Below are 27,075 nucleotides of genomic sequence, written 5' to 3'. Positions count from 1 at the left end.
CACAGTTCAAGTTATTGACAATCAGAGCCGGCATATATATATATATATATATATATATATTTTTTTTTTTTTTCTCCCCTTATATAAAAGTACTGTACTGTACATCCAATTTTGTGTATAGAAATTGTATTAATTTACTGGATTCTACCGTTAAACACAAACTTTTATTGTCGTGATAAATATTACGAATATTTTTAAAAATTAAGCTAAATTTTGAATTAAATCAATATAATTTAAGGATAAATGACGATCCAAATAAAAATTATCTAGTGTATTTTTTTTTTGTATTGGTAGCTCTCTGGAAGTCTTCCAGCTGTGGATTGAAATCCTATTCTGCAATATCTGTGAATTTTACAATAGATTAACTTGATTTCTCCAGATATTATGGCATGAATACGAAAAGTAATAAAAAAAATTTTTCATATTAAAATTGTATAGCAGATATATTTGTCAAATTCAAGTTTTATGCTAAGAATAGAAAAATGATTAATTTAATAAACAATTCTTTTGCATATTTAATTTTCTTTTAAAACAAACTCGAGTTTTTTTTAAATATTTGAGAGATTTTTTTATTAAAAAGTTCTTGATCAGCTTTAAAAGTTTATTTGAATAAATTTGAATTTTTAAGATTAAAAAAAAAAAGTTTTAAAGTAAAAGATTAATACGAAAGAACATCACAAAAGAAATTAAACTATTACTTTGTAATTCTAAGCATCATCATCATCATCATCCCAGTTAATTATTTGTATACTATATAAAGGAATGGCTGTGGTGTTAAAGATTCATCGGTCTAGATGATCTCCTTAGTCCGAATCGGTTCAAATTTTCAGTGGGGAGTTCAGTATGTCGAGTCTCGTTCCTCACCGTTCAGCCATATGATATAGTAAGAGACTCGATGAATATACAAAAAAGGTTCTCTTGACGTCTTCTGGATGAAATTCTGTATTTCTTAGCTTTAAGAACAAGAAATATTTATTAAAAATTAATAAGACGCAATTATATTTATACACGAATAATCAACTGCTATTAAATACAACTTGTATCTTTAATGGTACCACACTCGCGGAGTTCTCTAAATGATACAAATTCTATAATGTGGATTAAAATGTTTCTTGATGTGCAATTTATCGAATTTCGACATTTAAAAAAGAAAAGACTAAAGTTTTTCTCCATTTATTTCCTCTTTAGATTATTATACATTTTGAATGGAATATACAAATTAATTTTTCAAAGCATGACTGGCATCATCAAGGAGTATGTAATTCCCTGTGCCACTGGAAGTGTATCTGCATAGTAAAACAACCCATGTGCAAACACCTTGCAAGGAATCTACTGATATGCAACACCACCTGTTGTCATTCCTCACCCCACCATACCAAATCTTGTAATGATACTGTCAAAAATTAAAATTACTTTCACCTATGATTTCATTAGCACTTGGAGGTGGAATATAAGAAAATTAAAACATATATTACAAATAATCTCCTTCTTTTCTAAATTTTCCCCACAGAACAAAAAAAAAAAAAATTAAGGTATTCTCTACCTTTACAAAACAGCAAATGTCTAAAAACAAAGAATTATTGTGAGCGGAGATCTTTTGATATTAATATATCTAAATCGCCATATAAGAACATTTAAGGAAAAAATAACAATAATAAACTATAATTTAATCCGTGATGTTATAACATAAAAATTCTAATAAAGATGATTATATTAATACATTAGAATATACAGTTCTAGACACTATTACAGAGGACAATGTTCCCTGAAAGTGTCTTATGGAAAATTTTTATAGTTTTTTCTTTTGGCCTATAAAATCAACAAAATTCAGATGATCAACAACTTGATTTAAAGGAAGGCAAGACAATTATTGGAATGGGTCCCACAAGGACAGAACAGTCAGTCCAAGAAACACAAATCACAACAGTTGTACCCATGAATCATGGAGAAAAAAGATGTGATGGCTGGTGAGGGCATGGCATTCAGATAAAAACGAACAATCATGCCACCAAATGGAGCACGGAGCCACTATCCCCGCCGACAACCGTGCGGCGTTCGGGCGCACAGTTAGAAGCATTTCGATTAGTGGAACTAGCGACGAGGTCCCCAGGCAACAGGTTTAGGCACATCCGCCGAGCCGAAGGACGGGAATTCCTGGGTGTTAGAGGTATCGGGGGCAGGTACAGCAGATCTTTGCTCCCAAGGTCCGCCCCTGACAACGAAACCTTTGTTCTCTCTGGGACGGTCTCCCTCGTAGTCATTCTGACGGCTTGGTGGAGTTGTATACTTTCTCATCCATTCGGCTTCATTGATGTCTTGAAGCTGCAATGGAATTAATAAATTTTTAAAGGGGGATTAAAAGAAAATTCATTAAAGTTTACCAACTAATATATGTACATATTCTTCAGCAAAATTTAGCAGAACATCTTTAACATCATCCACGTTGTCCTGCAATCCTGTAATCACAACTAAATTTGGATTGGAATCCGACTGACGTGGAAATTTGATTTCGACTTTGTACTGATCCATAATCTTTTTGATATTTCGACCTTTGCTGCCAATTAACCGTGAATGAACACTGTTTTCAATTTCAATACTATCACTGACCATTTCATCCTAAATAAAAAAAAAGAATAAATTTAATCATTTTGAAGAATGTATTAAAAATTTTTAGTGACAATAAAAAAAAAATAAATTATTATTAATAGAATGGATATTAGTAACAATATTACAAAAAAAAAAATATCTAAGTTATTTCATAAGCATGCCATCATATAAGGACCACGGAGTTTAATATATTTAAAATCTGTCCAAAATAGAATCCGAGTAAAATGGAAACCTGCCTAAATAAAAAAAAATTCATCAGAACAGAGCAATTTTCTGTGTTAAATATCAGCTGGATGATGACAAAAAAAAAAATTAAAACTAAAATAGAAAAATCACGAAAATTTTATACTTCATGACACACGTTTGTTAAATTAAAAAATACATATATATTTTAAATTTTATTATTAAAAACTAAAATTTTAGAACTTATAAAAATGTTTGTAGTTATCTTTACGCATAATTTACTCGCATATAAGACGAGGTTTTTATTCGTTTTTCACTGCTTCAAAAACCTAGGTCATCTTATATGCGCAAGCAAAGGATTCTTTGCATTTTTGCAATAATTTTTGTGAATCATGTATTCACATTTTTTACCAGATGCTCACCCTATGGTATTTAAAAACAAAAATATTTTATCTGGGTCGTTTGAATCATTCTTGTGTATTGTCAAGACTAATATGAATAGCAATAAGAAAAGCAAAGCTTTTGAATTAAATTTCAAGATCAAATGGAAGCCCAATATAAGTTTAAATTTACTCCCAGGTGAAAACAGATGATTATTTGAAAATCAGAATTCAGAGAAACTCGTAAGTGTAAGTTAAGAACAGGCAAAAAAGGTTCCAGATTGTCCAGCTTTGCATGAACAAATTATGTTGTCAATTTTACAAGATCTCTCCTTGAAGTTTAAAATGCCAGTAATTTTTGCAAGACAATGTGTGCATTTATGTGCATTTGATATAAAATTAAATTGTATTAATAAATCTAATTTTCTTTATTTTGATCTTTAAGGTCACACCTTGTCCTATATGCAAGTAAATATGGTATATATAAAATTATAAATATACAATTTTATCTGCTCATCTATAAACTGAACAATTGGATCTTGTCAAATTTTAATTTTTAGAAAATGAACATTTTTACATAAATTATTTGCATACTAAAAATCTATAAATATTTCATAAAAACTAAATTGTTCAATTTACAAATAAGAAGTCAAGTATAAAATTGATAATAAGTTATCAGAAAGAAATAAACTTGTTTGTCAGTTCTAGAATGTGATAGGAAAATGTGTGCAACTGGAAAGATTGAGACAAACTAAAACATAAGCAAAAGTATTTAAAGTTCATGATTATTTATGATTATTATTACTACTAGTCAAACTATTAAAAATTATAGGGTGATGTCATCATACCAACTCTCCCTTGAAGTTGAAACAAAGCATCTTATAAATATTGCATTCATCAAATATGGTTTAAAGATAATGAAAGACACTGCATGCATGCAATCATAAGATGTTCCATTAATATCTTTCTATTGGAAAGAAATCAGTAAACAAAAATTCTTTACTGATCAAATTCATTCTCCAAAATAATTCCTAACACATTTTGATATTCATATATAAATAACTAGAAATTTATTGTTGTTTCCGCCTGTTTTTAATAGTTGGAAAGAGATAACATTAAATAGATACTACAAGATGCAACTTTGTAATTGAAGCATTGTGATATCTTGTTATTATATCCATATTTCCATTGTGTTGTCTTGTTCATACAGAATGAAGTAAATATTATCTAATTAACTTGAAGTTTGACTGTTTACTAATCCTTTAAAAATGAGTGACCTCATGAGATCACTGGACATTATTCCACTCCACACAATTATCTCTGGACTCGTGGCCAATTTCAATGACTTTGGATTGTTGGTAGTCCAATATATGCAACTGTGCATGTTAACACTTCTAGACAAAACAAACTTTGGCTTCATCAGACTAGATGACATGGTTACTCATATCCAGGTCCTCTTGAAGCTTCTTAATCTATTTTTCAGCAAACTGCATGCATAAATCAGGACTGTCCTCAAGGAAGGTATGAATCAGCTCAAGAGAAGCCTGAGGCTGAATCACATTTCATACAACACATCAAATGGATAATTCCAAAGTATCCAGGTTTAGCAGATAATTATTCAGTTAATGAATGTCCAAAGAACTCTTCAGTTCAGTGGCAAGGCGAAATTTGTTGACTTCGTTACACACAGAGGCAGGCATATTTGGGTGGGAAAGGTTTAACACATTCCCCAATGAATCATAGTAATTTTTTATCTGGAATGTTGTCTCATATTTTGGTGGTGGATTTCCAAATTCAGTTTTAAAACATCGCTGCTCTCACAAAAGCATTTTTAGTTTCTGAATCACAGCAAACTCTATTCTGTAAAGATACTCTTTTTGTCGTCATTGTAATCAATAAGTGCTTTTAGCATAAAAATATTGGCAATAGAGAGCATATTACTACTTAAGTCAATTTTTTCTCAGTACTCTTCGGCACTTCAAACACTATCCTAATAATTCTGAAACATTCTGTACAGCTGAACATAGACACCTCATTGTTCAACAAATGAAGATACAATTCTAAAGACCTGAATTTATGAAATCCTAGAATCCTATGTATTTTTTACATATTTTAATTTTGGTTTCATTTTCAAGGATGATAATGTATTGTCAAAAACTGCTTTAATTGAGATTATAGTGGGGAAAAAGTTGAAACATGATAATTGAAAATGGTTATTCATATAAATGATAGTCTTCTTGGTATACATTCAAATATTCTATTAGTTATTTATTGTAAGAGTTTGTTGCCTCCATCATTCATTGAATATAACATCTCAAAACAAATTCATTTTTTTATAATGAATTCATTTGTGAATCATATTCTTTCTGATTTTGAGATTTCCTCTTACATTGTAAAATCATGAAATTATTATTTGCTGATTATTAAGTGTTAGAATTATCATCATCTCAGAATTTTTCAAAAAAATTTAATTTTTAAATTATTGAAATCTTAAATGACAACCTTCTGTATGTAGTAAATTAGTTGGTGTATTGAAATTATTCCATATAAAGACTGAAAATTTTATTATGAAATTATTTATTTTTACACTGCAATACAAAAAAGTAAAAAACATATCATGGACAAAAATCCTACAGGTTTGATTAAATTCATAAAATTATTTCATAAGTTAACTCTCTCACATGTTTTCCAATTTAAAAGCATTTAGGTGTTTCCAACTCAGAAATAAGCAAGCTAATTGTCATAAATCTACTGTGGGTAGAATTATTAAAAAATACAATGAAACTGGAAAAACAGATGTGCAACTAAGATCAAGAAGACCATGTTATACTAGAAAGAAGGTAAAGTTCTCAGAAGTCTTATAAGTTCTGGGAAAATTCAGCTTAAATGTTAGCTAACATGAAATAACTTAAAAAAACTATTTCTGAAATATCAAGATGGAGACTAAAAGAAATGGGCTATGGATTTAAACAAGGAAAAAAGAGACTACCGTTTACAAGTGCAACAAAACAAAATCCTATATTTCCTATATATAATTCACAAAAATTGTTAAGTGAACAAAGTCCGCAAAGACTTTAAAAAAACAGAGATAATCCATAAGTTATATGCAGGAAATTATGGAACATTTCTTTTAGTATAGTAAACTTTAACTTTCAAATATGTAATTACCTTTCATTCTTAAAAAATCCCTATATCGGTGTTCCGCAACCTTTTTCTGCTTGCAGCACACCCATGACTCAACACGGCACACCAAAATGTTATTCCCCTCAAAAACATATATGATATGATACTATTAATAGAATTACGTAATGCCACTAACCTATTATTACTATTATTAAACAGACATCAACACCTGTGAGCAAATTTATTTTACATATAATTTCTTAGAATACATAAAAATGCATGGCTTTTAAATAAAGAATAAACAAACATCATCTTATTTCATCAGTGCTGCGGCAGAGAATGAAATACAAGCATAAGAAACAACAACTGTGATAAAAATATATAAATAAAACTTGAAATTAACAGAATACGTAAAAGTTCACGTCACACCTTTCACCTCGCAACGGCACATCGGTTGCAGAACACTGCCCTATATTATAAGTTTGCAGAAAAATGCAATTTTTTGAAATTATTATTAATTTGTATATTTAAGCACAAACAACTTCTAATTTAGTTCTTTAAAATTTCTTCCTAAATGAATTGCAGTTGATTACGTATTACATTAACTTTGAATGCGAGTTAATCTATGACCACAAAATTTTATTTCTTAAATCAGCTTTCAACATTTTAAAGAAACAATAAGAAACATGCATTCAAGGACATGTAAAAAGTGTAAAGAAATATTTTCAGAATAATAGAAATCAAATGGAACTGAAAAAGAAACATTTCAGGAAAATAACCAATTTGTTAAGATTTTTAATAAATTTATTCCAACAGTAAAAGATACAGAATAGAATTATTGCAGTTTTCAAACTATTTCAATCATTTCTTGAACATAATTGTACAAATGTGTGTTGTAATTAGTCAGAAATTGTGTATCCACTGCAGCAGAAAATATTTTAAATAAAATTTAATAGTTTCATTTACTAAAAGGAATATTCCTCTGATGTTCATGAACTCTAATACCATATATTCCTGAAGTAAATCTTACTGTGTTGAGACTAGAAGCATGATTTAACAATAAATAAATATCGTTTTTTTATTTCTGTTGGTACGTCCTTTACTAAATAATTGCATAAAATCATTCTTAAAAATTCTGATTTATTGTTAGCCCTAGACCAATAACTAAAGAAAATAATTCTTTATATTTAGGTAAAAATATCATAAAGCCAACCACTGCTGTATGCCATCAGGCTGTATAACCCGGTGCATACAGCAGTGGTTGACTACAGATGATTATAATGTATCGGTTTGTGTAGAGTTGTTTGGTAAAAATATTATTTCTAGAAAATTACATAAAGAGATTAAGATGTTTTTGTTTGAAATTAAATGCATTATCTGAATAACCAGCAACTATCAGTATTGATTATATAATATTTAATTTGTACCTTATAGTATTTCACCAAGAATACAACAGATTAAGTTCTTTTACATAAGAGAAATTCAGCACTTATTTGTTAGAGACAATACCTTATCCATTTCTGATGAGAATCCATTAGAGAGAAGTTAATTATATTATATAATCAATGCTGTATAACTGGTTACTCAAGCAACACTTAATAAAATGTATGAAAAATATGCTTATATACGTTGACAAATTTTAATTTATTGATGGAAGTCACCTTACATAACTATGTCTATAAAGATAATATCAAGCATAGATCACTTTTCAAATTCTGATTTCTTTTTACTACAGTCACTAAATATAGAAGTTTTGTGACAGAATTTTTCTGCTTAATAAATAAACCATAGCCAAAATTTTGCACCAAATGCTTAGTTCAAATGGAGAAATTATTTGAAAGCTATGTATTAATTATAAAATTTAAACTAGATGTAAATGGTGGTGTCATTTTATTTCATGTATTCTTAGTACTGAGAATATTTTTAAATATAATAATAAAAAGCTTAAAATTCACTTAAATGATGACAAGTGAAACATCTGAAAACAGTTACAGTAGAGCGTCGATAAGTGGAACCAATTGGGGACTGGGGTCCTTCCAGTTAATGATTTGTTCCAGTTTCCGACTTTGTACGAAAAAATACATTAACCTGTCCGATGTTCAAATTTTTCTCCGTTGCGTGTCGCTTTGTGTTGAATTTTCGTCGATTTTAAGCCTAACGAAAATTTTTATAATAATCATCGAGGCTATCGTATCGTTAAAAATTATTTCTGCATTTTGTACAAACAAAATAAATATATTAAAGAATATAAAAAAACATGAAAATTATACTTTAGAAGTAAATTTAGTATCAAAAACATTCGATTCAGCACGACACAGTCCGACTGAAAATCGTTCCACTTTCCGGCCATTCCACTTACTGACGTTCTACTGTAATTTCATCTTATAAGTTTGATTTAAGTCACTGAAAGATATCTCAGTACATAAAATTACTTATATAGCTGATATTCTTTTTAATTATTGATATAACTTATAAAATATTAAAATACATGGTCTTCCAAAAGAATGATAACATAATCACAATAATTTAAAATGGTAACTATTATTTTAGTGTGCACTAAACTATTCTCAGAACATTGAAAAAAATCTTTCAGAGTTTCAAATTTGTCCATTACAATTTCTTTATGTATGCATCTCATGTCACATACCACACATCCAATACTCAAATTCTTCCTATACTCAGTATAGCATATCAGCACATCAGCACGCACAGCAGTGATTTTCAACTGATGTGCCATGAGAGTATTATAGGCATGCCACAAAAATTTTTGAAGGTTTTTAAATAAATTATTTTTGAAAAGAAGCCCAAAGAACAATAAGTGTACATGCCAAAATTAAAACCTCCTTAAATTGATTATACAAGTTTTTCATTGTTATAATAAATTAATATATAAATAATCAGGGGTTAGCATAGTGCCAAAATCACCACCTGGTGATATTTCTATTAAAGTGGCAATAAAGATATAATACTGGCAATAAATACTAGTCCACTTATTTTAACATTGTGTGAAAGTGAATCACAAAGCAGGCTTTGGGGAAAACAGCAGAATTTCTAGCTCTGTGTGATGGAGTCCCATGTATCACATCTAGCAATGTCATGATGTCATGTGAAAAGTTCAAACAGGAAAACAGGAAGTGATGTTGTGAACAGAAGACAGTTTTCTTGCAATGCAGCTTGGTATTTCCATATTGGGAGTTTTTTTTATCCACTGACAGAAAATTTGAGGAATTTTTTGGAGTGATGATTTTTCACTGATCTTTTTTTCAGTAGACTAAAACATAAATTTTTGAAATGACAGAACATGTGAAATAACGTTTAAGCATTGTGATCAAATGTGTTATTTGGAATTATTCATTAAAAAAATCATTCAAAAATGTTTCCCATTTCTAAGTTACAGCTTAACATGTTCTTTTGCTTTCAGGCTCCAAACAGATAGCCTTATTAGCATCTACATTAATTAGTAAGTAAAAACTGGTGGGAATAAATAATTTGAAGTGACAAAAGAAATTTTAAACTGGAGAAACTGGTTGGAGAGTTTTAAAAATTTTTCAGAGCAACCCCTGCATAATGTAGTAAAAAATATACATTCATAAGCAAAATTATGTGTGCATAACACTGGGTTATTCATTTAAAATGAAATTTTCATTAAATCAAATATATATCTATAACTGTTCATAGTTAACTCAAATTATTTTAATTTAGAAATAACAGGACATTGGGCAAGTTTCTAAAAGCAATTATCCTCCCACTTTTAAATGTAAATTAAGACAACATTGATTGCTTTTCTTATGCAAATGAAAATGATTAATTTAAACAACTATTGTTGTAACCTGCTGCTATTTTTAAGGAGCAACAGTACTGTTTTGTTTAATTTACAAAAAATATAGACAAAAGAATTAGGTTAAGTAGCAAGTAATATGGCCATAGAATGTTTACAAACAACTTTAAATCATGTGATTTTTTTCTCTATCATCATAATTTAAGTGCGCTGTGGAAGTTTAATTATAGGTTCAAGTGTGCCATTAGATAAAACAGGTTGAAAAACTCTGATATACAGCACGTTGTCACTCCTCCATAACAGCCATAAATTCTACAGCTCTAGACTACAGAACACAAAATGCCTTTTCTGTTGTGGAATCATCATTTTCATTTATGACGCTTCCTAGAAATAGTAGACAACAAGATGTTTAAATGCAGATTCCTGGGAGATAAAATTTGGACAGTTACTTTATTGGTTGGTGTAGATTGCACATTCTCCGATAATAATTAATGTAATTAGACTAATTAAAAATGGTAAAATTGATTTTGGAAGACTATACAGAATGCATGCAAGTTAGACCTAAAATTTTAAAATTATTTTCCAATTATGTTTGTATTTAAGTACTAATCATATTGTGATGATGCTTTCATTAAAAATTTAATTTTATTTATTATAAAGTCATCCACATAAAGCAGTAATAGACTTACTAAGAATTTTATCATGAATTTTATCATAAATTTTTTAAAACACTCTGATGCACTTTAAAATTGGAACAACTCAGATGAAATCTGAATATATCATACATACATATCATATAACATTATCTCTAAGTTGCACACTTGCAGAACCACACAATAATTTTGGAAACACTAATCTTTTTTAACAAGCAATGTATTTTAGATGATTGGTAAATTTATAATTACATGATACCTTCAATAAGTAATGCCTTCATATTTATATACAAGCTCATTGGTAAGTTACCAAACTGCAATCAAAACAAAGAACAAGGTTTAGTATTTCTAATTTAATGAACACACTTCATCTCTCTACATAGCCCCTTCACATTCAATACAAATACATCAATGTTCAACAAATTTTTAAAACCATCTCTGTAGAAATCTTCAGGTTATTCTCCATCATTGTGAGGTAGCAAGAGTTATATTTAGTTAGTTACATTGTTTATTTTCAATTTTATTTGTTATGTTGAGTTTGGGGGTTTGATTGTGTTAAAGCTCAACTGCTACCTTAACACTTCCCAGCTAGTTCTTTATTTGCATAGTAAATGGAATTGCATCCCACTAATTTAGGCTTTAAATATGATTATATTATTAAAATTCTGGAAAGACCAGAACAGATAAAATCAAACACTGCAAAGTCAGATAAATATGGTAGATGAGGTAATTCTATCATATTCCAATAATGAATGTTCATATACTATAGACTACTTTTATTTTTCATAGAATCTGAATTATTGAAATTTTAAAGTCCATCAAAGACTTTCTACATATTCTAACATGTAAATTATTCAAGATATTACATTATATTTTATATTATATTTTTACATTTGTCGTTGTTTTAGAAAAACTTATTAATCTATTATTATTATGTTGGGTTAAGTGAGATATATTCAGTTAACACTGGTGGCTGTGTACTATGCCGGACCAAAGTCAAGGCATAGTAACCAAAACAAAAATTAAAGACGTGTGTGCGTGTGTGTGTATATTCAGGAATTTTCTCACAATATGACATGTATTCAATATAGTGGCCTTCTGTAATGTGATGTATGTGTTTCTATTCAATTGTAATGTGCCCAGACTTTTGTGTAGTGTGTGTGGTATGATACCTGTAGAAGAGAGAAGGACAGGTACAATAAGCACCTGTTGTTCTCTCTCCATCCATCCTCCACAGATACCTTATTTCCTGGGCAAGTTCTGTGTACTTGCTGACTTTTTCAGTGCATGTGTTTTGTACATTGTAAGTGTTTGGAATGGATATGTCTATAATGTATGTGATTTTATTGTGTTTGTCAATGGGTGTAATGTCTAGTCTATTGTGGTAAATTGTTTTATCTGTGATTATGGCTCTGTCATAGTAATTTTGTGCATGTTGTTTTCCAATACTGTCTGTGGAATGTATTTGTAGTAAGGTTCATGGATGTCTACTAATTTGTGTTTCTTTGCAAGCTCTTGATGTACTATATCTGCTACTTGATTATGTCTATGTAAATAATCTGTCTGTGCCAAGATCTTGCAACCGGAAGTGATGTGTTGTATAGTTTCTGGTATGATATGACATTTTCTGCATGTGTCATTTGTGAGTGTTGTATCTTTGAGTATGTGTTTTCTGTAGTTTTTAGTATTTATGACCTGATCCTGTATGGCAATCATGAATCCTTCCATTTTCCCAAAGAGGCATCCCCGAGCTAACCAGCTGTTTGACGCAGTTTTGTCAACAAAATCCTGGGCCAGATCATAAGGATGCCTGCCATGGAGTGCCTTTCGAGCCCACGCTTGCTTAATGGTGTCTATGCTTTTTATATGTTGTGTTGTGTTCATATGATGTGAGTGTAAGTTTAATGGTGTGTTATTCGAGTCTGCTAGAGTTACTGCTTTATGTAACTGTGATGTTTCTTGTTTTCTGTGGAAAAACTCTCGCAGTGACTGTATTTGTTTGTAGTGAAGGTTAACTATGTCAATCAGGCCACGTCTGCCATCTTTACGTGGAAGAGTTAGTCTTTCTATGGAGGATTTAGGATGAAGTTGTTTATGCTTAGTAAGTGTTATTCTTGTTTTTGTTTAGAGTTGCTCAAGATCTGTGTGAATCCAATATATAACTCCAAAAGAATGAGTGAGTACTGGGATGACATGTGTGTTTATTACTTTAACTGTGTGTTTTGCATTTAACTCTGTTCTGAGAATAGCATTTAACCTACTTTGGTATTATTTAATTAATCTTTGCCTTATTTGTGCATGTTCTGTTAGTTTGGCCTATTGGAATTCTAAATACATGTAGAACTTGCCCTCTTCCATGGATTCAATAATGCCTCCATTTCCAAGTGCAAAATCTTCTTTCTTCAGGATTCCTTTTTCTATGTGAAGTGTTTTGCATTTGTCTAGGCCAAATTCCATTTGTATGTCCTTGGTGTATGAATGTGTGATTTGTAGGAGTTGATGAAGTTGTTTTTGTGTGGATGCATAAAGTTTTATGTCATCCATGTACATGAGATGTGACAGTGTAAACTGTGTTGTTTTTTCATGTCTGATATTGTAACCATATTGCATGTTGTTTAACATGTTGGATAATGGGTTCAGGGCTAAGCAGAACCAGAGAGGACTCAAGGAATTTCCTTGAAAAATTTCTTGCCTCAACAAATATTTGGTTTGTTTGTATGGAAGTGTTACTAACCCTGAGATGTAGTGTTGTTCTCCGGTGCTGCATAGTGTTTTGAAAGAATGCAATGAGTGATGGATGTATTTTGTACATGTGTAGAATATGTAGCACCCAACTGTGTGGAACACTGTCAAATGCTTTTCTGTAGTCTATATATGCCATGTGTATGTTTCTGTGTTGTTTGTGTGCTTGCCGTAAAATGGACTGAATCTATGATTAACTGTTCTTTGCATCCCCTGTGATTTCTACGGCAACCTTTTTGTTGTTCCGTAAGAATGTTGTGTTCTTCAACATATTTGTATATTTTGTTTGCGATACAGGATGTCAATAATTTGTAGGTGTTGGAAGACATGTAATTGGTCTGTATTGTGTGGGGTCTGTGGTATTGTTGTTTTTAGGTTTCATGTAGGTGATGCCCTGAGTAAGAAAATTTGGCATGTCTTGTGGATTGATGATGATGTGTGTGAGGTGTTTAGCTAGTTCCTGGTGCAATGATGTAAACTTTTTGTACCAGAAATTGTGAATGTTGTCTACACCAGGTGTCTTCCAGTTGTGTGTTCTGTTAACAGTGTATTGGATTTCATGTATGTTTATTTCAGCACAAGGCATAGTTGGCATGTTATGCAAATTTTTGTTCTCCTTCTCGATCCAGCCTCCATCAGCATTGTGTGTAACAGCACTGGACCAAAAAGAAGACCAATGTGTTGTGAGTTCTTCTTCTGTTGGTGTGCCACTGTGCTGTGTATTAGTGTTTGTTTTGGTAATGATTTGTCTGTAGAAGAGTTTTTCATTGTTTGTGAATAATTTATTTTGTTGTTTTCATAGTGAACATGTTTTGTATCGTTTGAGTCTACGTGCTTTGGCTGCGAGTTTTTGTTTCAGTGTGTCGATGTATTCTGTAATGTGTGTGTTGTGACGTTCATGTTTTGTGTGTGTTTTGATTTTTTTGAAAATGTTTTTGAGTTGTTTCTTTAGTTTGGGTGTTATGTATAATATTTTTAGTGTATTGTGTCAGCCTGCCTAATTGCTGTCTAATGTCATTTATTTATGTTTTTATTCTTCTCTGCCAGGCAGGCTTGTGATAGTACTATGTTTTGTGTGTATCTGTCTGCAATTGTATTTTCAGTCCATGGTGTGTCACTACTGTAACTGCCCCGGCATAATCTAATGTATGAATGTATGAGAGAGTAGAAATTGAATGAATGTAGTGTGGTAGTAAGTGAGTGTTTACATAATTTAGTGTTTTTCCTACTACCTTTGATGTGTTGATTTTTGGTATTCGTGGTATTTGTGTGGGATCTGTGCCTGTATATTTTGTGAGTGTTTCCTGAAATATAAGTGAGAGCGTATTAATTAATTCTATGTCTAGATTATCAGTGGTGGATGAGGAAGTGTCTGTAGTATCAATAGTAGTAGTAGTAGTAGTGTGTGCACTGTAATCAGTGCTTGTTGCTGGATTATCCTGACAGATTAAGTAATCTTCATTTATGTTAAATGTTTCTGTCTGTTGATGTATTTGATCAGCAACCTGTTGTTTAATAAGTTCAAGTGTTGTTTGTGGGATAAGGTTGTTGTGTATAATTGTTCTTTTTTTATCAACAACCCTTTGTTCGGTGACAGTCGGGTGAGGATAGTGTTGTGTAAATTTATGGTGTAGTTGTTGTCTGTATGCTGTCATGTTTGTTTCAAGTTTTGTGATGGTGTAGTAAGTACGGATGATAAACTCGTTCATTTCTATTGTCCATTTCATCCGTTGGCATGGTTTTCCAGCTTTTGTGGTCTGTGGATGCATTGTCACAGAAACACCAAGGCTAGGTGCCTCACATCTGTTGAGGGCATTGCAGTAGCCATGCTTGGGCCAGTGCTGCTTTCGCCACCGGTAACTAAGGGGAGACTGTTGCTTATTTTTCGAATGTGGATCTTGTTAACCCGGGTGACATCTGAGCCGGTATCATATTTAGATTTGGTTACTACAATGATAAAGATCTCCACAGAATGTGACTGTGGTCACTCTTAGCTTCATTTCTCCCCATAGACCTTACTGGCATGGGTGTTCCTACCAGGAGCTTGTGCTCTAGCCTGCATTGCTCAATGGTTCAGTAAAATTACTGGGCTCTCCCACCATGACCAGGTGGTGACCATGGGAGTTTTGTTGTTGTTGTTATTATTATTATTATAAAAGATTCATTATACAAATACAGATTTAGTGTCATTTATTTGTAGGTTAAAGTAAAAACCCATTACTTTTTATTTCTGAAAATATTTATTTCAAAATAAGAGAATATTTTTATCAAGTTTTCACAATGCAATTTGAATAAACATAGTTAATTGAGAAAATTTTGATATAAAATTTTTATTTTTATAACTGATCTAATAATGATTTTGATCTTATGGTTATCAATTTAAACTCAAAATTTGCTTTTCCATTGAAATAATTATTTTTGTCATGACTTCAAAATATAAAAATTTTTAACAACAAAAATATCCAGTTTTATTAAAATAGGCTACATTATGATTAAAAATTATGAAAATATAAGGTTTATCAGTCTGACTTATATGTAATTTTAAATTATAGAAACAAAATTCTAACTAGTTTGAAATTTTAAAGTATTCTAGAATTTATTATTATTTTTAGATAAAACTCTAAAGTTTTGGCAGGATTTTTGTAATTCTATAGAATTCATATCAAAAAATGAACTCAAAAGATGATCTACATTACAAGTTTATTTTGTGTATTAAATTATCAAAACATCAAAGAAATTTTTACCATTAACATATTTGCTGCAATTTGCTTAATAATTTACAGGAATGTATTTTTGTTTTTACTTTTCATAAGTATGGATTTAATTCTAATTATGTTTCTTTTTAACCTATATTACATATACAACATATGGTTCTTTACAACTTTATATTTGAATTCACTTTACATACAACTAATCCATAGTATTCAGAGCTGCCAAAGTACAATTACACTTAAATTGTCTAGTTAAGTCTTTTTTTTTTTTTATTTAAAAAAAAAAAAAACTAGACAATTTCTATGAGCAACTAAAATACTACATAATATGAAATTAAATATTCTTTTAATATCATTTATGGCATAATTTGACACAAATTTAAACAGTCTAGATGATAAAATGTAGTAGTGTATAGAAATAATCACACATAAATGACTAGAAAACAGAAAACACTTTTCACTGTTTTGATATTTTAATTAATTTACTTATCTCATCACTGTCTCAGCCATTATATCAATTTATAAAAAATATTTTCAAATATTTCTTATTTTGTGTTTCATTTATGTCATTTACTCAATGTAAATAAATCTAACATTTGTTTATAAATACTAATGGTTAAGCAGAGTATTCAAATTCAGTAGCAGGTTACAAAACAGAAAAATGGTTAAAGTATAAGACAATAAGCATTTTTTACTGAAAAAAATTATTTAAATAAATATTGATAATAAATATTTTTACTTTTCTGTCCATTATAGAATATAATGTAGATCAAATTTTGACCCCTTGGTTTTTTTCGTTTTTGATGCTTAACACTACAGGAATCCAAAATGAAAATACATCTACTTACAACACTATGTGCTATGGCATATATCTATTTTGTATTGTATCTCAGGGCTGAATGAATCAATAATTTTGAAACTTAGGATTATTTCTAGATACGAGGTATTGATGCTATTAAATCTCGTTAGTTAAAGGTCAAGCAGGTTAAGAGATAGAGAGGGTCATATGACATATCTTGAGTAGGGTCAGACTTAAAATTTTACTCATTATTGGCATTTACAATATTTTGAAAAACTCATTTCTACCCTCAAAATTAAGCTTTTTACGTTTTTATAATAATAATAAATAATATAAAAATTATTTTTTAAACAAAATCTTATAACAGAATGCATCATAAACTCATATTTCAACTAATATATCAGTTTTGTGTGAATTGTCTTTGTAAACCAAGTAATGAAATTGGTAGACGCTCCAACAGCAAACGGTTAGGGAAACTAAGTTTCCCTAACCGTTTGCTGTTGGAGCGTCTACCAGTTTCATTACTTGGTTTACAAAGACAATTCACACAAGATTATTTTCACAGCATCCACACCTTCTACGTTAAGTAATATATCAGTGTTTTTTTATACTTAAATATATTTTTTAAACAGAGAAATTTATTGTAATTGGAACAAAATTACTCCTTTTAAGCTTTTATTATTTAAAGCCCTTGGGGACATGTAATGCTAATCCTCAGAATCATATTTCTGAGGTAATTGAGTTTGAATTTTTTTGAAAAAATCCTAAAATCATAAGAATAGGTCTGTGTTAATATTTTTGCTCTCTAAACTTTTTCTGTATACATGGCTGTCATCTCATGCTCAAAACAGAAAATATTATGATTATCTAATAAAAAAAATCCCACAAGAAAGATTTTTGAGATCAAGGTAATGTGGTAATCAACACCATGTCTACAAGAATTTTACATTTTCACAGCATTGCTTAATGAAAAAAATAAAAAGAGAATCACTTAGAAAACATTTATTTCCAATTAATATTTTGCACATCAACAACAGTGTCATCTGCCTTGGTCTGGTAATAGAAACTTTAGTATGCTTCAGGAACCCATATCAGGGACATATCATCACTTTATTTTTTGCAATCAGCAATGTTCCAGTGTACTTTTTCTTAGCTAATATGGATGTATGTTGATGCTAGGGTGCATGATTCATAACTGAATACGTTAGAATGCCATAAACTGTGAGTTAGCATATGACCCTGAGGGCTTCCTTTTAATTTTCAATTATACTATGATATAAAATTTTAACTCCTGTTCTAGTGCTAGCAAAGTCTAGCAAAAGCTCTTGCCAGTTTTTTAAAATTAAATTTATTACAAAAATTATTTTCTGATTCAACAGTAAATGACAAAAAAGGCTAACTAAATTAATTATTATTTGTAACTACTGCAAGTATTATAATAAGCATTTCTGATACTAGTTTTTAGCAGCATTAAATAATTATCATCATAAGTGACAAATATAAATTTTGTTACAGTACTTATTTATGGTATAATGTCACTTACCTGTGGTATACTGTAGATTCTTACTTTCTATGTTCCATTAAATATCCAGAAACATAATGCTTGTTTCACATGATTAAAATAAATACATAATTACCATACCCATTCATAATTTCAATAAACTGGCTACATTTCATATATGTAGTTATCATGTTCAAGCTTTAAATATATTATTTGCCACTAGAAATACAAGGGTGATTCAAAAAGTAAGGTAACAAGAGCTCTAATGGGTGTCATATTCCTCCTCTTGTTCGAATTTCCCATTAGGGCAGCAGCAGAAGACCCACAGCTTTATCACACAGGCATTAGATGGTGAAAATGTTGCGTCAGACTCTCACAATATCATTTTGAAAATGGCTACGCTCATGGAAATGTGGTCAAATGTGGAAGTGCATAGTGTGATTCGGTCTGAAGGGCAACTCACCAGTAGAAATTCATCATCAACTTGTTGAGGTGTAGTGGTAATGTCATGTCACAAAAACAGGTGTGGGTTTGGTGCACTGAGTTCAATAAAAACAGGACAGATGTGCAAACTGAACTGCTACAGTGCTTCAAGTGGGAGGTACTGAAACATACTCTCTATAGCCCCAACCTGGCACCCTGTAATTTCCATCTCTTCAGACCATTGAAGAAGCATCTGGGTGGTAGGCGATTCCAAGCTGATATGGAAGTTCAGCAAGCCGTCATGGCATGGCTGAATGGACTTGATGCAGGTTTCTTCTGTCAGCATCGACACCTTGGTATATTGTTGAAATAAATGTTTGGACAAACATGGTGACTATGTTGAAAAATAATATGCACCAGTGCCATAATAATCTGTATCACTATCTGCTTGCAAAACAAAATTTGTACAGGAGAGATCTTGTTACCATACTTTTTGAATCACCCTCGTATTACTTTTAGTGATCCATTTTACTGCATTTCGTCTTGAGATTTTGTTTATATTATATGACAAAAGCTAAAAGTTTGTGTAACATACAGATGGTAAGAAAAAATATTTTTATATACAGTATATTTAGCTGTAAGAAGTAATTTTTTATAATTTAATTATATTTTTTTACCTTCATTTATTGGTATGTTCACTAATCACGTAATTTTATACCAAATGTTTATATATAAAATGATACTATATTTTGCAATTAGGTATTTAAGGTTTTTTCAATGTGTTGTAATGGTCCAATTAAAATCTCAACAGGATCAAAAATTCTGATAGATGAAAATCACTACAGAATCAAAATTTTGACACTGGTGGTTTGCCCAAATTTGATCACCATTAATTTATAGCATGCCAATTTGTATTTGACAAATATTTGACAAGATTTTGATTGGGGCCTGTTGTAATTGTTTATTTTGAATGTATCAATAGTTAAACTTAACCATTTTATATCATCTTTTTATAAATAAAATAAATCACAAACATTTTTTTTGTCTTGACATCTGTCTGCAGCCCTAAATAAACTGTAAATTGTCAAAGCAACTCACAAATTTGAGTTGGTCAAGTCTGCTTTAAAAAAATGAGTACTCAATTATCAGAGAGAGGAAGAAAGCTTGGTGCTAGTGAGGCTACACTTTTTTCTCATACTAGGACTATGAATTAATATTAATTATTTATCAGTCATCAGTCTTGATCAAAATTGATGTATTTTTATTACCCTATTTTAAAAATATATACAACTGCTGATATAATTTATGTTGAATAACCTTGTAATATAATTTAATCAAATATAATCTTAAATTAAAAACAAGATATGATAAAATAATTATGAAGATAGCAACAATAGACAAAATATAGCAATTAATTTTTATGCTTTTAAATTCACCTAGACTATTTATTCTTCTAATTAAATAGTTATTTCCTACCATAATCTGTTTAGTAAAAAAACAGCTTTAATAAAAATCAATTAATAACACTTTCAAACTCAAAGTATAGTCCATTTTTTATTGCAGATAAAAAAATCTCTTGGAAATAATCTCAAACTTTAAAAAGTACACTTATTTTTCTACTAAATTATACTTGCAATAATAATTCTGTTTGATTATTATATGCTAATAACATAATAACACATTTGGCATGCTAACAATATAACATTACAATGAAAATTTTGTTAAATTTAAAAAAAAAATTTTTTACAACATTCTTGATAATGTAATGAGAACAAATAGCTAAATATATATACACATTTTAAAAAGAAGCATTCAAAATGCAACTATTCAATATTTGCTGTTTGTATTTTCTTTGGAAATTCCTTTGCAAACTAATAAATGGTTTATTTTATATTTAGCTGTTTGTTCCCATTACATTAAGAAGAATTTTTCAAAAAATTTAACAAAATTTTCATGGTAATGTTAATTGTATGTTATATATATATAAAACGATTATTTTCAGTTTAATTTGACAGAAGTAATTCTTTCCTTATAATTATAAATTTAAGATTTTCTAATTTTCTTGAATAATTTTTCTGAATTATATTAATTAAACAAAAAAAACAGTGTGTTCTTATCATAACTGTATTTTAAAAACAGACTTAAACTGAAAAAAATTTCATATTAAATACTTTAACAAATTTCTCATAAATTAGCTGTTTCAATCATAATTATAAGCAGGCTAAAATGTTTTCAAATTCAATCTGTTAAGAAAAATCATTTTAATGAGGAAAAAAATGAATGCCATCTGAAAATAATAAATCTAAAGCATTGACAAAAAAAATTTATCAATGCTTTATACAAAAACATCTAGCAAAAATTTCAGTTTGTTATTACTTTGAATTTCCTTGAAATTTGTAATAACATATTCTTTGTTTCTTTAGATTGCTGTATTAAAATAATTTAGTACTAAAATTCAATAGCTTTAAGAAATGACTATTGAAAATTATTTAAATTATTTAGTTGTATTTTATCTAATAATCTACATAAATTTTCAAATTTTTTTTTGTTTTAAAATAATATTTGAACAACTTACCAATTCGTGTACTATTTTCAAAATGTCATCACGAGCAGCTTCAGCATCTCTTTCATAACCAGTTATTGTTATAATATTATCATTAGATTCACCACGTTCAGGAAACTGAATCTGAACTTTATGATCATTTCTGATCTTATTAATTACAGCACCTTTACGTCCAATTATCTTTGGAAGATACGTTGGATCAACTTCAACAGTAAGATTATAACTGCGAAGTAACTAAAGAAAATATAATAACAAATTTAAATATAAAGTAATCAACTGTAAAAAATCTTTAAGAATTTTACAATTTAAAACAATAAGTTTATATTATTTCAAATAATTATCAAATTTTTAAAAAATTTCAGATTTTATTTTTGAAATTCTTTGAAAATTATTACCCACAAGCTGTTTTTAAAATACATATAAATAAAATTTAATCATTCATGAAATAAAAATTACTATTGGTGGCAAAATAATAAGTACTGATCATAAGTATTCAAAATTTTAATCAAAAACATGTAAAAATTAAATTTAAAACATACCCTATCTTGTTTCTCTTCTTCTAATTGTTGAGCTCTTTCTAATAAAGCAGTTTTAGCATTTTCAACATTTACAGGAGACCCTCTGATTTTTATAACATCACTTTGCTCTGTCTGTCTAGGAATTTCTATATTAACATCATATTTATTCATCATTTCACGTACATCCTTTCCTTTCTGGCCAATGATATAACGATGGAAATCATACGGTATTTCTACATCAATGCTAATAGGTACTAGAGCCTATTAAAAAAATAATAAAATTATGTAAAAATACAATAAAATATAAGTATTCTTTTGAATTATTTTCTCATAATATCAGTTGAACAGAAGTATATGGTCAGTTAAAAAAAATGACCTAATTATAATATAACAAAATAAAAAATATGTTGTTTAATATTTTTAAGCTGAAGTAGCAATTAACAAATATGCATAAACTTTTTACCTGAGTGATATAACAAAATGTTTGTATTAAATAATATAAACATATTATAGTTAAAACAATATATCAATAAAATTACCATAAAATTCCAAATGTACATAATAAATATAAATATGAATATAAAAATACTAGCTAATGCATCTGGCAATGGTTGGGTTATCTTAAGAGAACAGTGAACGTGTTTGAAAACTACATATGGTAGCTGGCAATGGTAAATAATCACTTCCATTGAGGCATCAACAAATTTCATTGTTTTATTTCAATCCTCTCTTAATATAATAAATTTTGCTTTATTTCTGTATCTTTGTATAGGCTCATTCCATATTTTACAGAAATATTTTTAAAGATTTTTCTTAATCTCTCGCAAATGATGAAGAATGTAATTCTTATTAAAGCAATCAAGAATAAAACAGCTTAAAATGATATACTTCAGAAGACTATTTCCATTTCAAAGAAACATTGAAAGTAGATGGAAAAGATTTCTTAAGTAAATACTTTCATTAGATTGTAGTGCATAGCCAGAAATATGAAGAAAACAAATATAAAAGATTAGTTAAGAAATTTCAATATCCAACCATAGACGAAATAAACACATGGAAAGAGAATCTTATTCTAAATAAAACAAAAATTGACATCCCAGCAAACATCAAAGAAATATTATATAAAGGTCTAGACTTTAATGGTCCGAATAAATGGGATACTTTAGAAATAATACCAAATTTAGACAAATTATGTAATAATCTCCCAGAGGCAGATTCAAGTATTATGAAAATGGAATTGAGTAATAGAATTAAAAAATATGTAACTAAAGAAGGAAAAAAATCAATAATTAAAGACAAGAACTACTCCCAGTATATAAATCAAATCAAAGCATTACATAATTTTTTACAAGAAAATAAAATAGAGATCATAAAGGCTGATAAATCAAAACAAATTGTAATAGCTACCCAAGAATGGGTTAAAAATAAGAAACAAGAAATAACGAATAATACCAAATTTAGAAAACTTCCTATAAACCCTATTGAAGTTATATATTTAGAACTTAAAAGACGAATTACAAAATTAGAACAACTACATGAAATCAACAAAACCGAAAAGTGGTTTATTCTGAATGAAGGAAATGAACGTACACCAAAACTAAACATACAACTAAAAACCCACAAAATAGGAGAAAAGGTTCGTCCAATCGTAGACTTTAAGTATTCCATGTTATACAACTTAGAGAAATTTCTAAAACAGCAGCTTAAGCAATATCAAAACTCACAATTCGCAATTAAAAATACAGATGAACTTATAGAAGAACTAAACCAAATCAGTATTAAAGAAGACTCTAGGATAGCTAGCCTCGATGTGGTAGATATGTATCCGTCAATAACATGGGACTTAATAGAAGATAAACTAAAAAATCTGGAAGTTAATAATGAAATTATAAATTTAATAGAATTTACATATAGAAGCAACTACTTTGAATTTGATGGAGATTACTATACACAGACGGATGGAATAAGCATGGGATCAGTAATAGGACCAAAATTAGCGGAACTAATCATGATAGATATAGATAACAGAATTAGCAGCATAAGAGGTGTAAAATTCTATAAAAGATACGTTGATGATATTCTATTAATATATAATAAAGCAGAAATCGCAATAGAAGGAATTAAAAAACAAATCAATAACATACACGAAGCAATAAAATTCAAAGTAGAAGTAGAAGAAGAAACCAGTCAAGAAATTAACTATTTGGATATCACAATAAAAAGATTAAAACAGAGTTTAGAATTTCGAACATTCAAGAAGCCAAGTTCGGGAAACATAACAATCAGATATCAATCTAATATACCACTGCATATCAAATATAATATATTTAAAATGGAATACTCTAAGATTAAACATAGAACAAGTCAAAAGTTATATATACATAAGGACATAGATGAATTAAAAAAGAAATTTCTTTTAGCGGGCTACCCGCAACGACTATTAAATAAATGGGAAATTAAATTAAATACTCCAAAAATACCACATAACAATGAACAAGCAAATAATACGAAGTATACTGCTTTCCCATATATCAAAGGCCTATACGAAGAAATTAACAAAAAAATCAAAAAACTAGACTTTAAACTTGCACCGTCATACCAAAAACTGTCTAACAGATTAAAACACCTCAACCCATTGAAAAACCAACAAGCAATAACTGAAGCTAAAAACGTAGTATATAAGATCCCTTGTACTTGTAATAATAATAAGCACTATATAGGAGAAACAAAAAGAAAACTGGGAGTCAGATTAAAAGAACATATAGCCGACTTAAAATATCATAGAATAAATTCCGTTTTTCATGACCATTGTACTCTAAACGGTTGCAAAATAGATAAAGATAATGTGGAAATCCTTCATAAAGAAAAAGAAACATATAACAGAAAGTTTAAAGAAAGCATTGAAATTATAAAAAGCAAGGAATGTATAAATAAAAACTTTAGTATAAAAATAAACGAAAATTGGCTCAGCATATTATAAATTGGAACTAAGTAAATTATTTCTATATAAACTAAAAAGTAAATTATTATTTTTATGTAAAATAATAAAATAAAAATTAATGCCTATAAACAGAAGATTGCCATGAGGTGGCCCATCTACCACATCACTATGTAAATGAATGGAGTCATACGCAACAAAACCAATAAGAATTCGTTTGTACAACAGAATCTCTGGCCTCGATGAGAAAAGATCGACTAGATGATAAAAATTAATTAATGTACAGAGAGGTTTTAAAACAATTTTATGTTTGCAAAATCTGTGAATTAAAGTTGGCTGAAGAGGGGCGTCAACAGCCCGAAACGTGTACAAAACTTAATACACGTATCAACTGAAGAAAACTTAGTGATGAAATTTGCCATGTGTCCGAGAAAATACACCATATAGTTTGTGTTCAAGTTGCACTTTCATTAGATTTTAATGTAGCAAGCCATAAAGTAAATTTGATTGAAGAGACAATGATTAAGTAGTAACAATCCCATGGTTGATTTAAGCCTGCTACACACAGTTATTTATAACTTCCAAAATAAAAATAATCAAACATGAAGATACATGTGTTGTGTTTTCAATGATAAATTGATCTGTAGGCAGTGACAACACATTTCTTGCTAAAATGAACTTTAATAGTCATTGAAGCAAATTTGTGGGGTTTTTTCAAATTTTTATATAAAATACAATGAAACAGTTTCATAGGAACAGTATAAAGGAAAAATAAAATAAATAAATTTTCCCCAAAAAAATAAAAGGAAAAAACATTTGACAAGGCTGCCAATGCAAAACACAAACATGTCATAATACATCTATTTGAGATGTTTATAAATAAAAAATATTACCAGAATGAGAGATGACCGAGTTTATTATACTGTATAATTCGATTAGCTGGAATATGTATTTTAGCTAAAAAGTTTTATTTATATGTATAACACAAATTTCAATTTTTTTTTTCAATTTTTCTAATAAAATCCAAAAACTGCTTAATTAGAACATGCAATTTGAATTAATAATACTGGTTGAGAAGCTATTGTTAATTTAAATTCAAAGTATTCCAATTAAATACTTTTTGAGTTTTACATTTATTAAGTAAGTTATATAATATTTAAACTGAAAGTGATACTTCCCACTAAGACCATTTCTGTCGTGCTCTTCTCTCTGTGTATTTTAATACCAACATTTCAACAACTAAATTTGCAATAATTTATCAGACATTAATTGCTAATACAGAATAAAATACAAAACTAACTTCTTTTTAATAAAAAATGCTCTAACAAAGGAAACTGGAAGGTAAAGAAAAAGCAATTCTCCTTTACATGAACTATTATTTAAAATATTTCACAAAAACATGAATTTTATATTATGCTCATAATTAAAAACTTACTTAATACATAAACAGTTTTTATTTGTGGAGTACACTATTAAATTCTTTATCTGCTCTACTTATCTTTATTTGTTCTAAAAAAGAAGACAAAACCAATGCATAATCTGATGCAACAACTTTAGTTTTTACAATGATTTTATGATGATATGCATTTAGTGCCTATAGCATTCCTTTATAGTCACTAATTGGACAAAAGAAGTGCTATAGATACACTAAATGCATATCATAAAAACTATAGCCAGCCTTACGTTGGTTCAGTCTTCTTTTTTTTAGAACAACAAAAAAAGGTGTAAATAGTTGCCCTTATTGCTTTATCATCATCAATTTCTTCAAATTTCTAATACTAATCTAATTTTTCTTGTCTTATTGATTTTGGATACCATTTTTCCACATAAATACAAGCATTTTGTAAGTTGACTTATTTTGATAAATAATTAAAAGAATTGAAAAACTAAGTTATAGATCTTTATGACAATTTCAGAATTACAGAAGATTGAGTATAAAGTAAATAGAAAAATATTGGTATAAATATCAGATAATTAGAAAATTGAAAATAAATAAATATTCTTTTTTGACAATTTTGTGCATTTCTTTTAGAATTATCTAAAAAACAAAATACAGTAGAGCATCGACTATCCGACCCCCGATTAACCGACCGCGTTCTAGTTGGCAAATTCAAGCATCCGCTAGTGATGTGGCGCTACAATATTTGGTTATGTCT

The 27,075-nt window shown here is 29.1% G+C and overlaps 1 protein-coding gene across 1 annotated transcript in view; it reads right to left on the bottom strand.

The window, feature by feature from the left end:
- Nucleotides 1-1,157: 1,157 nt before the first annotated feature.
- Dp1 (satellite-binding protein 1 Dp1) overlaps nucleotides 1,158-27,075 on the bottom strand; it is an 83,402-nt gene continuing 57,484 nt past the window's right edge. The window contains exons 20-23 of the mRNA XM_067287796.1: nucleotides 22,003-22,242; nucleotides 21,476-21,697; nucleotides 2,398-2,616; nucleotides 1,158-2,322 (exon numbers count right to left, since the gene is read on the bottom strand). Coding sequence (XP_067143897.1) covers nucleotides 2,092-2,322; nucleotides 2,398-2,616; nucleotides 21,476-21,697; nucleotides 22,003-22,242 — 912 coding nt within the window. The 3' untranslated portion in view covers nucleotides 1,158-2,091. The remainder of the gene's footprint in view (nucleotides 2,323-2,397; nucleotides 2,617-21,475; nucleotides 21,698-22,002; nucleotides 22,243-27,075) is intronic.

Source organism: Centruroides vittatus, unplaced genomic scaffold, assembly GCF_030686945.1.
Source record: "Centruroides vittatus isolate TY-2023 unplaced genomic scaffold, ASM3068694v2 scaffold_712, whole genome shotgun sequence".
In the NCBI taxonomy this organism is placed as follows: domain Eukaryota; kingdom Metazoa; phylum Arthropoda; class Arachnida; order Scorpiones; family Buthidae; genus Centruroides; species Centruroides vittatus.
Note: the sequence above shows the minus strand (reverse complement) of the source record. Positions and strands in the feature narration are given on the sequence as shown.